Source organism: Hipposideros armiger, unplaced genomic scaffold (assembly GCF_001890085.2).
Source record: "Hipposideros armiger isolate ML-2016 unplaced genomic scaffold, ASM189008v1 scaffold_645, whole genome shotgun sequence".
Classification (NCBI taxonomy): Eukaryota; Metazoa; Chordata; class Mammalia; order Chiroptera; family Hipposideridae; genus Hipposideros; species Hipposideros armiger.
Window position 1 is genome coordinate 61,742 of NW_017731995.1, and position 15,903 is coordinate 77,644.

Sequence of the window (15,903 nt, forward strand, 5' to 3'; positions counted from 1 at the left end):
CTATGCTTTTACCCCAGAAGCTGTTGCTAATAAAAGTTGTTTTTAAAGAAAATGCAAATCAGTTTTAACATATGTAGAAAAAGGCAAAAAAATCCAACTTCCCCCACATACAATATTCATAAGTTAAAAGTCACTATTGGGGTGATAGAAACATATGAAATAAGTGGAAAAGGCTTAAGGAAAGAGGACACACTGGCAGAGATTACTTCAGGTTCAGAGAGAGGATTCTGAGGTAATTCCAAATTCTTAGGTAATCATTTATTAAGCATGTGGGATTACTCAGACATGCCAGTGACCTAATCTAATACTTCAAATAGAAAAAATATTTTGATGGTGACGGAAAGGGGAATGACCAAAGACAAATTATAAAACATTCTATTCCCTGACTACTCCAAAAATCTGAGATTGCATTAATCTCAAAACTTGTCTTTACTTGCTTTCGTGGCTGCTAGGTTAGCTGATTATAACATGGTCCTTTATGTTGCATTTTTTAAGAAACAGAATGGCCTCAACTGGTGAGAGCGCATACTCTTCACAAGGTTGCCGGTTCGACTCCCCCACGGGATGATGGGCTGCACCCCCTGCAACTAGATTGAAAGCAGCGACTGGACTTGGGAGCTGAGCTGCACCCTCCACAACTAAGATTGAAGGATGACTTGACTTGGAGCTGATGGGTCCTTGAAAAACACAATATTCCCCTTCCCCAATTCCCCAATAAAATCTTAAAAACAAAACAAAAACAAAATGGCAGCATTTCCCTTTGTGTCTTTACATGTACATAGAACAATCCGAAGTCTTCCACATCTGAAGATATTGGAGTAAAGAATATTTTTATTTTTAACCCAGACCATCACTGGTGTCTCAATGTACCTGGGAAATGCAGAATGAGTGGTTAAGGGTACGCCCTTTGTATTATTCAGACAGACCCAAGTCTGAAGCTCAGCTCTGCCATGTATTAGCTATTTAATTTGTGCAAATTGTTTAACCTAAATTCCATTTACCTTAACTGAAACATTGGGATTATAATTTCCTCGTCAAATATTTCATGCCGTGCCCAGCACTTAATAGGTGTTCCAATAAATACTGGTTAGTATTATGACGGATCCTTTTAAACATGATTTTTCTCTAAGGAAAAACATCTCCGTAAAAAAAGGCCTGGGAGTAGAGTAAGCACGGCTCTGGGACTTTGGGAAGCCCCTTGAAAAAGGTTCACCGATGTCATCAGAAAGTAGTCTGGTCTGAAATTAGGCGAGTGTCCACGTTACAGCACCCTCTGCGGACAGGAGACGGGGCCCCCGCAAGGATGCCTCCTGAGGATGCCAGAGAGGGGTCTACCCTGGGATCGCAAACTCAGCTGTTGACTGTGCTCTCTGGGGCAAGTTTTCATTAAACACTTGTAGAGGCTGGTAAATGTGTTGCCCCAACAGAGCAGGACCAATATTTGAAGGTGTTCTTGCTGTTATGCACAAGAAGCCCACGGCCTTTTCACTGTACTTCCCGTACCCCAATATCAATGCACACGTTTCAAGAACCCAAACATGTGAAAGCTAATCCTCTTCACTACCTGACAGTTACTGTGATTTTTGTGATGGGGAGGGAAGGAGGAGGAGATGGCAGGTACCATAAAACAAGAAACTGTACTTAATATTTAAGATATTTGTGTATTTGAAAACTTCTTAGGCAAAGATGTCAAAAAAAATTCTTTAGTTTTGTTTTTTAAGATTTTTATTGGGGAATTGGGAAAGGGGAACAGCCAAGTTGTCCTTCAATCTTAGTTGTGGAGGGTGCAGTTAGCTCAGCTCGAAGTCCAGTCACCATCCGGCCGCCCATTGGCAGCTCGCGGCGGCTCAGCTCAAGGTACCATGTTCAATCTTAGTTGCGGGTGGGCGTAGCCCACCATCCTATGCAGCGTCGAACCACATACTCTTACCAGCTGAGCCATCCTGCCACCTGCTGGCAGCTCAGCGGCAGCTCAGCTCGGGGCTCAGAGTCACTGGCCCAGGTGGGAATCAAACTGGCGACCCTGTTGCTCAGAGCTCGAGCTCTTAACCAACTGAGCCACTCAATCAGCCCAAAATTCTTTAGTTTTTACAATACTCATCCATATCCTCAATTTTGTGGTAAATCTTATCAACATAAAGACATAGCAATGGGTTGCCCATGCTGAAAGGTCTTCCCAAATTTTAATGTCAAAGCAACTCATGTGTGGGGGTCATTACTGCAATTCTAACATCATATATCTCAAACCAAGACCAAGGTAGGAAGATAATGCTACATCTAAGTGTTAACCAGCCATCCAATGAAAAGAATATAACATTTTCCCCCCTACAAGGTATCATTTTCAACAACCCACCAAATCCCATTTGAGTTCAACTGAACATAACAATTAGTTTTACAGAATCAACACTGAACTCAAATTCGCAGTATCTGTTTCTCCCCACTCCTCTTCTCCTAAGCAGGCTATCGGAATAGCCAGTGTGATGATTATTTGGTTTCGTGTTCAGATAATTGGGAAATGAAGAAATGTATGTACAAAATATAGTGACTCCAGTTTTTCTGTTGTTTGGGCTCTACAAAACAAGGTGATGAAAGTGGAAAAGTAAAAAGGATGCTGGAAGGGCTCAGGTGGTACCTAGAATTTCTCTCTTTGCACGTGGTCTACCTGGTCTAAATCGTCAGGCTGACCCAGGAAAGCTGGCTGTAAAACTTTGGGGCACTGGTGCAGATCAAAAGCAATCATCTGGCTCAGAATCTACTTGAACTTGTCCTTATAAACATGTTCTATAGCATCCAGCTATTCAACCATGTTGTCCATGGAAGGCCACTTAAATAGAATTGTAAGATGTTCCATTTAGAGGTGGCTTGGAAAGTGGTTGTAAACTGTAGGATGATACTTACTAGATTTGCTCATACTTACTCAACTATTCATGTTAACTACACCACAACCTTCAGCAAATATCCATGGCAAAGTTCGACAAAGTCTTTAAAAAAAGAAAACAATTTTTTGGGTTTCCATTTGAAGGAACTGGTGTAGACTGAGCTTTAGCTGAGTATACTACCAAGAAAAAGATGGCCCTTTTATATTTACATCCTTGCTCAAAAGACACCAAATGTACTATTTCATGAGCTTCTTCCTAACTAGATGAGAGAGAGAAAGAGAGAGAGAGAGAGAGAGAGAGAGAGAGAGAGAGAGAGAGAGAGAGAGAGAGAGAGAGAGAGAGAGAGAGAGAGAGAGAGAGAGAGAGAGAGAGAGAGATTGATTCTTTCCAGGTTCAGAGGCTGATTTAAGGGGCTAATTAGAGTTGTCTTGTAGACAACTACACAATTGACACATTATGAGCAGCTTAACTGGACACCTTTTCCTTCCACTTAATTTGTTTCTTTCAACTCCACAAACACTGTTTTATTTCCCTGTCTTTTTCCAATAAAGGTAAAGTATTGGCAACCAAATTAGAAGCTCCCCTCTTCAGACTAAGAAAACCAGGAAGTTGGATTTAAACTGTTCCGTTTGTCCTCATGCTCCTTGGAAGAACTCCCGGTCTTTAAACTTGACAGTGCAGCTGTTGACTGACAATTATGCAGAAAGATTAATACATTCTCAAACTAATTTTCTGCCAGGCAAATTTATTGTGAGCTTACAAAATACGTATGTTTAAATAAAGGCCCCTTAACACCCATAGGAAACTAACAAAAATAATTGGGATGTAGCATGGTAAGTTCAATTTCATGTCAACACAGTGCTGAATGACAGGGCTGCCTGGAGATGACCAAATGCTGGGACAATGTGGGGTGGCCGCCATCGCTGAGCCAAAATACGATCACATGCCTCAGTCTGAGGCTGGCTCCTGTAGCTAGCCAACTTTCTCAGGCACGGACAGGAACACAGTGCTGGTGGCTTCTATCAACACCCAGATGACATGTGAAGAAGGGCGAAGTTTGCAGCCATCAATCTTCCAGAAATAAAGTAAATCTGCAATTTATCCATAATTCAAGAAAAATAGAGAAAACAAGGATAAACAGTATATGGTGCATGAAAAAGAGCACCTGAACTAGAAGTCAGATCTGGCTTTTAATAATAGCTCCTGTAAACTGACTTAGGACCAGCCCCTCGACCACTCGAAATGTGGGTACCCTCACATGGAAAATGAGAGGAGGCTTAATGGAACCTGATGGTCTCCGACTGCCTCTCAGCTCTGAAATAAGTACTTGTATTTCAGATTTAAGAGAGGAGGGGCCTATCTTACCCCCACTGCTATATTTAATACCCATCACATATTTAGTCTTAATAAACAGTTGTTTAAATATGGTGATACTGGTGCTTAAAAAAATTCTTATACTTAGGCCTTGATGAAAATCCTCACACATTGAGAAATAACTGAGATAAAACTGAATTTGGGTCAAGATATGCCAATCAATTCAAGACAGGAAATAGTGTCAATATGACACTTGGAACTTCACGTGCCATAATGCAATTTGATATTAGAACTGAACTTTTAAATAGAAAGTTAAAAAAAATCCTTACTAAAGTAAGTATAAGAAAATTTTGTACAAAAATATCTGACTAACCTAAAAACCACCTATAAGCTACTATCTGCTATATTTTACTCAAAATAATTGTGTGCTATTCATATCTTGATTTGTCAATCTTGCTGGTGGTGCACATGACCAGTTTAGATTTACAATGGATTTGTGTGAAATTAAATACTGTATCAATAGTTAGTGTAACCACTGATGTATAATTAGAGAACAAAAATCTATGGCTGATTCATCTAGACGTTTTGTTATAAGGTCAAAATTTCCAATGGGCTCCCTCACGGAAATGGAGGATGCCATACATCACATCAAGAAGTAAAGGCAGGGCCGGCCGAGTGGCGCGATGGTTAAGAGCTCGCTTGGGACGCCAGAGGGCCCCGGTTCGGATCCCACATATGAGGGCCAGTGACACTGCCCTCCACAGCTAAGATGCTGAACAACAGCTCAACCTGGAGCTGGGCTGCCGTGAGTCGCCAGCAACAGCAGGTGGGTTGCCATGGGCTACCATGTGTAGCCAGCAGCCAGCGTGAGCGGCCAGCAGCCGCAGTGAGCGGCCGCCCAGAAGCCGGCGACTGATCTGCCTCGCCCGGGAAGAGCGCAATGATGGTGCCAACTTGGGCCAGTGAATCAATGTCCTCCACAACTAGACTGAAGAACAAAAGGATAGCAATTTGTCTGTTCCCCTCCCCCCAATTCCCCAATAAAAACCTTTAAAAAACAAAAAAAAGAAAGCAGTCTTAGCATGAGCTGCAAAGTATTGGGTTGTTGGAAAAGTCATCACGCATTTTTTCTGTTTTCCATTGCAAAAATGCGTCATGACTTTTCTGACAACACAATATTTTCCCATCATATTCATAACCACTAATTTACTATACCTTTTCTCACTGGCTTCATGAAAAACAAAGCTAAAAAAAAAATACATGAGAAAATGCTGTGTTTGGGAGGTAATAGGTGACAATATCAATAAAAAAAGCATCCAAAGTAAAATTTCTCAACTTTTGCATGAAGTGTTTCCTACTGTACTATAAACAGGCTTTATCTCTATAGTTGTCCTTTAAGAACGCCAGTCCTAAAAAAAGAGTAAGTTATTTCAGGAATTTCTCTGTTGATAAGATAAATAAAATGTGACAAGAGAAATTCTGTGGCTCTTTTCTCTTTAAAATTTTTTGGTCAAGTTTAGTTAATACATTCTTAAGTGTTCACATTTGTACAATAGAAACAACTTTTTAATAGAACATATTACTCTTGAGATGTTTGTTAAATTTGGCTAAAGCTCTAAGAAGGCATTTTGTAACATCCTACACACTGGATTCCATAACTTAATCTTTAGACACCCACTTGTGCTAGCCAGGGTCAACAGAACAAAAAATTCTATTTATCAAAAACTGAGTTTCCTGTTTAAAGTAAATACCATCTTTAGTACCGTTTATGAAGAACTATTTCAGTCCCACATGAACTGCTATATTTGGCTTTTACTGAAAACGATACCAGTAAATGCCAGTATCATTTTGCATTAGGAAACTTCACCATTTCTGCTATGTGCAGTTTCGCTTTGACCTTGCAACGTGAATGCTCTGAACCACAGCAGGGGCTTCCAGGGGAGCTGGGAGCAGCTGTCAAGTTTCCCAGCAGACAGGACAGGGTGTGACATTCTTCTGCTCCCCATGTTTATTTAACGGCACACTAACTCTCCAGCATGCTGTCTGCTGAAAAAGTCAGACATTATTATTCACTGCCGTGTATCTTTACTATGCTGTTGAAGAGATTTCTTACCCATTTTAATTTCTTAACAATAAACAATAACCACATGCTATTTTATATATTTGGGTCAAATTAATTTTATTATGCTCCATGATGAATTGCCACCAGTGCAACATCCTATCCACTATACATTTCAAAAAAAATTCACATACTAAACAAAATTTCATTTGATAAATGGAAATGAATGATTGAAAGTGTTTATGAATCTCATACATACAATATGTGGCTAGCTGAAATTGTCTATCACGTAGCATTTAGATATAAAAAGCCTCATGCTAGGTTGTTAAATGTGAAGGCTGTCAGACAATCATTTAGCTGGAGTACATACAGGAGGCTGCCGGACAATGCACAGGTACAGAACTGCCCACAGTGCACTGCGGTGGAGGACGGAAGCATGCAACCTTTATGTCTAAAGCGATTCCGGCATCATGCCCGGACTGAACGCCACAGCTGCTGGGTTTCAACCAATAGCAATTTAGACTTTGTGCAACAACAAAAAGTCTTTTTCTCTTTAAGAAGAATAAACTCAATTACCTTTGGCAAATTTTATACCCATCTTACAAGTTTAAAATTGTGTTGCCAAGTCAAAGAATTGATATCCTCTGTTTAGAGCAGCTCCTGGTAAATATTTATCATACCAAAGTGAGCTGGAAAACCCTGAATTCCTTGGCCAAAAGTTAAGAGAGATCTTAAGTTGGCATTACCTTAAAGACATTTCGAGGATATTTAAAATGCTTTTTATAATGTTAAAAAGAAAAAGAAGAAGGAAAATGTTTACTATCACTCTTAAAGTAATTATAATGTTCTATTTGTCATTTGCACAAATTCCTAATTTTATTGGTTGGTAGCGGTCCAGCCTCATCCACACCAGACTAGCTGAGCTCAAGCCACAATAAAAACTAGAGGAAGCAGAAAAAGGTTTCCAGCAGCAGAGGGCACTGTTTTTGTAAAAAACAAAAAGTCTAGAATCTTTCCCATGTGCTTAAATTACTCTTGCAAAGACGGAACATTCTTTGAATAACTTAACTATTTTACTGCACCGCTTACTGCTTTCAGCAACAAAACCTTTTAAGTTATTTCTTATGATAACTAGATGCATGATCACGAGAGATCATGTGATAATTGGTTAAAATTCAAGCCACATCTCGCAGGGCCAGCCTGTCAAGATCATGCCAATACTAGATTTTGGTCGGTATAATTCTAGAGAGCTTCATTTTTAGTGGGATATTGTGACTACAGTAATGAAACACATTTGGAACTACATTCTGCACATGACTCAATGTGAGAAAAAATACGTCTGTATTTAAATCAGATCATTTTTCTACGTAAAATTTAAAGTAGGTAGGTATGACAACTAGCACTATAAATATGAAAACCACCTTTAGGCAGGTTAGTGTATTGTAGAGAGGCAAGGAACCCCTAATTTTAACATATCATTTAGTATACGTAACAAATGTGCAGGTTGTAAAGTTTTATTTTTTGTTTTAAATCTATCATTGAGTTACGTGTTTCAAATATGACCCTTCACCTGACATTTGACAAAAACCTTGAGAAATTATAAAAATTAAAAAAAATAGCATAGTAGGTTCAGCATTACAGTGTATAGCTTTGCCAACTAGATTAGATTTTTACGGTTGTTATTTTTGAATACCTCAATCCATGTGGATGGCAAAATAAAAATACTTAATTTCGTATCATTTTTATAACGTTCTGATTTTTATAGCATACTTAAACAAATATTGAAGTAATCATGATGTATAGTCTCATTCACCTAGAAGAAAATTATCCCTAAGACCCGCCCCCAACTCGAACACTTTACGTAACATTTGTTTCGGAATAATACCAAAAATATTTCATGAATTTTTGCCCAAAAGAGCCTGCCACATTTGCTGTAATATAAGAGTCACTTCAGTCAAGTACAGGTGTGTGAGGGCTCCTGAGTCCAGCCTCCAAACGCCACTGCCACCCAGCAACAGGCAGTGCTGCTGTCAGAGGTGTGTTCCCATTTCCCAGTCTAGCATCTCCGTAGATTTCTGCAGACCACACTGCTAACATCTGAGAAACTGCATCAGTGTGGGGATGTCTAGAGAACTGTGCAATGTATCAGTTTCAACATTCACGTAGCATTGTGTTCAAAACCAAGGGGCTAAATAAACTAAGGTTTGCATCACTTAAAAAAGAATGTAGTTGCTATACTAGATCTTAATAAGAAAATTTAGGTACAGAAAAAGTAGGGTATGAAAATAGTGTCTTCCTTCTGGCATTACAACTAAATTACACTAAGGTTTTTGTCAGTCTCACATATAATATTTAAACTCCCTTGTTGATGGAATGAAAAATATTCACAAATTAAGTGAGCATCCTGGTGTAAACTTGCACACCGCAACAGGGAGTAGCTTCGTAGAGGATTATGACAAACCTTTACAGATTAAATGAGGTATTGCACAGATTAATAAAAAAAAGCAAAAAAGGCAACAAAAATATACAGCAAATTGGTAGAACATTTACATGATAATTTTACAGAATCCATAGACAGAAAGTAGTGTTTAGTACTTCACCTTAAAAATATATATATAATATATAGCTCAGTCTTCCCATTCATCGTCGTCCTCAAAATCTTCTTCGTCATCTTCATCCTCATCCTCATCTAGAAGAAAATCATCAAGACAACCAATTAAAAACCTATGTATAAGTAAAATTTTACATAATTCTTGGGTGATTTTCTGATTATTCAACTTCTGAAACACAAACCATTTGACACCTAGAGGAATGTAGTTACTAAGATAGTTTAAATGAATCTCATAAAATACATCTGAAGCGTCTGCTGATGAGTTTTCGATTAGAGCGAGGAGTCGGAAGACTTGGATTCTATCCCTTAGTATCTATGTCACAAATTTCAACCTGTGTGTTTATGTGTAAAATCACATTTAGGTTGGCGTCTCTCAATTTTAGACTCACATACAGCAAATTCAACGCCTTCTTGTATTCTTCACATGGATTCTCAAACTCAAAACTTCTCAAGTTTTATCTCCTTCTTCAACCTGCTTCCCCACCACTTGTCTGTCCCGACAATTACCATTCTCTCAGGTGTTTAGGCCACAAACCTAGAAATTACTATTGATTCCTCTGTTTTCATGGTCCACCCACATCCCATCCATCAAGTCTGTTTCTTTTCAACACTCCCACTGCTAGTCCCACACCACCATCATATCTTGCTTGGATTATTGCAATTCTATAGTCCATTTGCCTTACAGCACATAGAGTGATATTTAAATTCTAAGCTTAAAAATATGTTTCTATCCTTGTGTAAGCCCTCCAGTGGCTGGCCATTGTTATTTGGATAATATCTGATGTGTTACCTCACTCTACAAGACCTTACGTGATTTGCCCAGTTACTGTCTGCCCCGCGCCAAACTTTCCTTATAATGCCCTCTCTTTCAATTCACTCTTTCTAGATGCACAGCCTTTCTGTCCCTTAAACATGCCACGTTTATTCTTGTTTAGAGCTTTTGCAGTAGCTCTTCCTTCTGTCTGGCTGAGTCTTGTCATCATTTAGCTTTACTTAAAAACCACTTCCGCAGAGAGGCCTTTTCTGAGCATCCTTTGTAAAGTAGAACCCTCCCCCACGATCAGTAACCCTCCCATTTTCTTATCCTCACAACCCGCACCAGTACCTGAAGTTCTTACGTTTACACATTTTACAGATGTTTACACATTTGTCTTCGCACTCGAATAGACGCTGCACGACAGCAAGGGCTTTGCCTGTCGCATTTATCAATGAATCCTTAGCATCGGAACAGGGCTTCCGAGAAGCTGCTCAATAGATACTTGTTGACTAAGTATTTAGATGTCACCAAATTCATTATTATAGACTTGTGCCAACTTTCCATAATTACTGTTTAAAACTATATACCTCGTTAAGACCCATGAAGGTCCAGTTTATAAGTGAGACAGCAGCTAAGCAACTGCACTTGAAAATGCTTTATTTTAGTCAAGAGCCAGCAGGAACTGAATATGGGACATATCTGTGGGCTAGAGGTACAGAAGACAAAAAAATCTTTTTCCTCCTATAAAATGATTGAAGGCGCCTACAAAGAAAAACTTGGAACTCTGGTATTACAACTTGGAAATTAACAGAAGCCAAGAAAAGCAAAGATATCTTCCCTTTGCCCCAAACTAAGTTTTTACTTTTATAATAACAGTAATGACAATAATAATTTAGTTATTACTATTACTTTTAAAATTTAAGTCTGATGGTTAGCTCTAAATTGTTACATAATTTATTTGGAAAGGGCTTTAATCAACTTCATGCTAACCTCTGTTTATTTTTCTAGTAAGAGAAACAATTTGCTGCCAAAAGCTTTTGCTCGCCACGCTTCACAGAATCCACCTGGAGGAAGGCACCAAGCACGATTCTGAGCGTCTGAGAGGGTGGTGCGGAGGGGCGCTGATCAGCCCCATGGTGAGCAGGAGGAATAGCTGATAATTCTATCGTGGCGGACTACCACAGGAACAGGAACAGTTCAAAGAAATGGGTCCAAGAATAAGTAAAAACCATGTTACACCTTCATTATATCAGCATGGCTATTATATAATGTTAATTATGTCTTTCAAAAACTTACTATAGGATAATAGTTAGCAGAACCCACAGCTTTGTAACAGAATGGTTTCTCATGATCCCACATTTCACAGTAACCTTACATTCCCCGGCTCTGAGCAGCAGGAGGACCTTTGATTTATTTCTCTGACATTAGCAGCTACCAAGAATCCTCCCCTGAGCATGTGACTTTTCCATCTGCAGTTACTTCCTTTTCTTTTCCTATTCAGCCCGAACTTTGCGGAGGTTAGTCACTTGCGTTTACTCCCAACAGTCTTAATCAATTCTCTTGCCATCACAAACTTCTGTCACATGACTTGACAGTTGAATAATGTTCTCTTTGTGCCAGCCACTGTATTTATTCAGTGATACCTCGATGGATAAGCAACTTTTCCTGCCTTCAAAGTGTCCTGGGTCGGGTGTGGATAAAGTGAGACTTACTACAGGTGTTCAAATTACTGCTGGATCTGATCTGACACACACCAGGTGGAAAAGGTCGAGTGAGCAAATATTTCACCAACAATTGTAATTTAAGCAATCATATTTTTTATAGTAATGTCAACATCCATGGCTATGTCTTAAAAGAACAGTTCAGCTAACTTTTTAGCACCAAACAGGTCAGAATGTCACATATTCAGGAGAAAAGTTTGGTCACCTGCTGCTTAGAAGAACGTAAACTAGCAGACGAATGTTTCCTGCATAAACATTCAGAGAATTAAAAAGTCTAGGAAAACAAAGGCCCCTTCAATGTTGGTCTTTAAAAGAAAGGCTGTAAAAATACAGCTGACATACTGGTAAGCTACCACTTCCAGGCATAACTCAGTGACAAGAGGAGCCTCATCGACAGGAAGCCATGACAGAAACAACAGGCAGTCCCCAAACCCAGGCCCCTCCCACCCACCTAGTCCCTCTTGACCTGCTCTTTCCAGGTCACCAACGACCTACCCCCGCCCCGTCGCTAAAGCTAAAGCTTAATAATATATTTATTCTCCATTTTCGTGTTCTTGACCTATCAGACACATTTGATCCAGATGACCACCCAGTCTTCCTTCAAAAATTTCTTCATTTTGCTTTTAACATACCACATTCTCCAGCCCTCAGATCTTATTAGATTTTTTTCTATTTACATCCACTTTTTTGCTGATAAGACCCAGTCCTATACCTTTAAATACCATGTATATCTTAACGACATGCAAATTGATATTAAGAGTCCAGACCTCTTCCCTGAATTCCAGACTCATAACCAAATGCCTACTCAATACCTACATTTGAATTTTTAATATGTGTCTTAAATTTAATATGTACAAAACCAAACTCCTACTCTTTCCTCTCAAACCTGCTGCTCTTCCTATGTCTTCGCTCACTCCACCAATGAAAGGTTCACCCTTTCAGTTGCTCAGGTTAAAAATCTTGGGAGTCACTCTTCACTCCTCCCTCTTTTTCAAACGTCACTTCCACTCCATGGGCAAACCCAATGACATCTGCATTCAAAACACAAGCGGGGTCCGGCCCCTTCTCACTGGCGCCTCCATCACGTCCTGCTCGGATCCCTGCCTCTGCTAAGAGCCTTCCGCAGTCCCCTCCACAGCCGCACTACCGGCCCCTCCCACGCATGCTTCCCCCCCCCTGCTCCAGCCACACTGACCCCCTCGCTGTTTCTCAGCCTCAGGAACCTCGCACTCCTGCCACCTGAACACACTCTGCCAACGTTCTACATCGTTTCCTTTGGTCCAACGTTCTACATCGTTTCCTTTGGTCCTGTCTCAAACGTCACCACAGCTAGGCGGCATCAGCCCATTTCCAACGGAACTTCCCTCCCGCTGCCTGTAACTCCTCATACATCCCTTTTCCACTTAAGTTTTGTCTTTGGTATTTATCACCATTTAACATGTTATGTATTTTTCTAACTTATTTTGTTTATTGTTTGTTTTTCCTCTCACTAGAATGTATGTTCCATGAAGACAGGGATTTTTGTTGTTTTACTGTTTTATAGTTATTACACAATAAATATTTGTGGGCTGAATCTGCCTATTCTGTCTTTGTAACACAGTAAGGGAATACGCCAATTTAAGGGAAACAAATGTTGCTCGAGGATCGCAGACATCTACATCCTTAGGGAAACAAAGGGAAGGGAAAGAACATTTCTTGAGCACCTACTGTGTGCTGGGAAATGTGCTGGTTAGTTACATATTATATTATTTAATCCTCACAGAAACCATATGACTTATGAATTCTCTCCACATAGCAAGTAAGAACACTGAGGTCCAATGAGTAAACGGCAGATTGAATAAGAGCAAAGATCTGACTCGAGTACATCATGTTGGAGAAGCTCTTCAGTAAACCTCAACTCCTACGTCAGCAAAATCCATATTTTTGCTCTTTTTAAAAAGCAGTATTTATTTACATGTGTTGTGCATATGCTTAATAATAACCTCATAATAGGCAGTAGCTTATTCAAATAAACCTTTTTAAGAAATGACAAAAAAGGCAAAAAACCCCAAAAAACTAGGATTCTTTAGCAAGCTCCAGAAACAGTGCAAATCATCTAATTTCTCAGCCTGAACTCTCATAAATCCAGGAACTGCCCGGATTTTTTTATGTCACAGGAATGTCAGGAATGAGATCCGGGAATTGCGAGCCTGTTTGGAGGTTGTCTGCCAGCATTCTATCTGTACTGTCCGGGACAGGAAAAGAAACTGCCATTTCTCCAAAGCTGTTCTTCCAATTTATGGTCATGGCTGTGGTATCCTGACACCTATTAAGCTTCAGATTAGTCACAGTGGTTGACAACTTTTCAAAATATGCCCCAGAATCCACATCAATAAGTTATTGATAGCAGGGAAAAGCTAGCACAGATGGAGTCATAAAAGAAAAAGAAAAAGAGTAGAACTCAATCAAATTCATTAACTACACATATACACATGCTAATTATACCTGAAGAATGAATGGCTTTGCTCCTTTTCTGCATCACTTCCATTAATGCACCCACAATTCCTGAAGTGGGCGCAGGTGTCGGTGGTGTAGACTCTTGGCCATCAGATACCTTGGAAAATAAAGTTAGCAAAATTCAGTACTAAATCCTTAGCAAAAAATGTTTGTCTCCAGAAAGGCTTACTTCCTTTGAATTAGTTTTTATGGTAAAAGAAAAACAAAACAAAACAAAACAAACAAAGCCCAGGACAGGATTAATTCAACTAAGAAGAAATAAACCGCTGCCTTCAAAGAATTATTCAAGATATTATTTCCTCTCCTTCTTAATGTATAAGTCATCAATACATTTCCAAATTTAGACTAACAATCAAACCCTTTCCTGAATGACACCTGCCCTGCACCAGGGCGACTTCTTCTGCTCACTCCCACGCCTTCGGTGGTAACACCATTTAATATAACACTAAGGGACTACTGAGATTCCTAGAGTTGTGAGGTGAGCAGCACACGTCAGATACATGAGAGCAACTGTTGAGACTTATGCTCTCCTGGAAACACTCAGCGGTATTAATAATTCAAAAAGAACCTCCCTTCTCATAGCATAAACTTCTCTTTAAGATGAGTTTAGTAGCTTTCAAAATGTGCCTGCCTCACAAGGCAACTAACCAATTCTAACTAAAGTACTTCTCTCTGCTACAAAGTACATTTTGCGGGAGGAAATATTCATATCAGAGACTCCCATTAAAATCTTAATTTCTACACAAAATTATCCCTAATTCCAACTCATATTTAAATAAGACAAAATACAGAAGTCTGTAGAGATTCAGGAAAAAAATACAATTTAGAAAGTAGTGCTCTAAGTTAACAATGACTAAAATGAGCAGTTGTTCATATAAAAGATTCATTTTATTAGTTTTATCCCTGGGTTTATACATGTAAAAATATTAATATTAGTATAATTAAAAGCTGTACTAAATAATTATACAGGTTTTGCTATAGATAGATAAATATAATTGGAAATTCTAAATCATTTCCCAAAGAAAAATTACTTTATTAGGACAAACTTTTCATTTTGGTCTTTACAACTTTTTTCCTAATACTTCTTGTCTTTCTGGATTTAAAGATCTTTTACTTTTAAAAATATTCAAAGTACTTCCCAACAAGATAGAGACCCATTTGTTGGTATTTAGGTTTTCAGAGACTGTGTAGTAACTATTACTGTTGTAGAAGTCCCACAAATAAAAAGATGATAGAAACTGTTTCAGAACTTCGAATTTCAGCAGGAGGCTCTAGAAGAACACAGTGGCAAGGAGAGACACAGCGATACATAAACTCATTTTTGGAAGCGCTTAGGGGACATGGTGCCATCTATGCACATGGAATTCAAAATGTATGTAAGTAAATACTTATATACTTCCTGCCAGCTTTTTAAAGTAAATTTGTGGTTTTATTTAGTCATATTCATCCCAGACTAAATTGATGATTTATATAGAATATTTAAAGAAACACAGCCAGAGAAATTTCAATCACAGGTTGGTTATCTTTTTTAAAATAAAGTAAAATTATGGACTCAGATCACATGTACAACATGCCAATAATTTACTGATTATGCACTTTATGATAATACTACCATGCAATCAAAAGGGAAGTGATCATTTAGGATGAAAATGGCCTACATCATACTGTTAAGAATGGAAAACATGTTTCTCTCTAAAACATTAAAAACTGTTTTAGAGAACATTTTTGTTCTCTATAAAGAAATTCAGAGAACAATTTACAGGGTTTTTCTTCTCTCTCTTTTTGGTCAGAAGGTTGGGGTGGGGAAAGTGAGTGATGGAGAGAGTAATAAGGAAATATAACTTATCAACTGTTTAAGTTAACAAAAAGGGACATAATTTTATTCCTTAAAAATAAAACACCTGGGCCGGCCGAGTGGCACGTTGGTTAAGAGCTGGCTTGGGATGCCAGAGGGCCCCGGATCAGATCCCACATATGAGGGCCAGTGACACTGCCCTCCACAGCTAAGATGCTGAACAACAGCTCAACCTGGAGCTGGGCTGCCGGCTACATCGCAGGCTGCAGCC

At 39.1% G+C, this 15,903-nt stretch overlaps 1 protein-coding gene across 1 annotated transcript in view; it reads right to left on the minus strand.

The window, feature by feature from the left end:
• Positions 1 to 6,351: 6,351 nt before the first annotated feature.
• The window catches only part of WASL (WASP like actin nucleation promoting factor), a 67,702-nt gene continuing 58,150 nt past the window's right edge, over positions 6,352 to 15,903 (minus strand). Inside the window, exons 11-12 of the mRNA XM_019625916.1 lie at positions 13,826 to 13,934; positions 6,352 to 8,941 (exon numbers count right to left, since the gene is read on the minus strand). Coding sequence (XP_019481461.1) covers positions 8,880 to 8,941; positions 13,826 to 13,934 — 171 coding nt within the window. The 3' untranslated portion in view covers positions 6,352 to 8,879. The remainder of the gene's footprint in view (positions 8,942 to 13,825; positions 13,935 to 15,903) is intronic.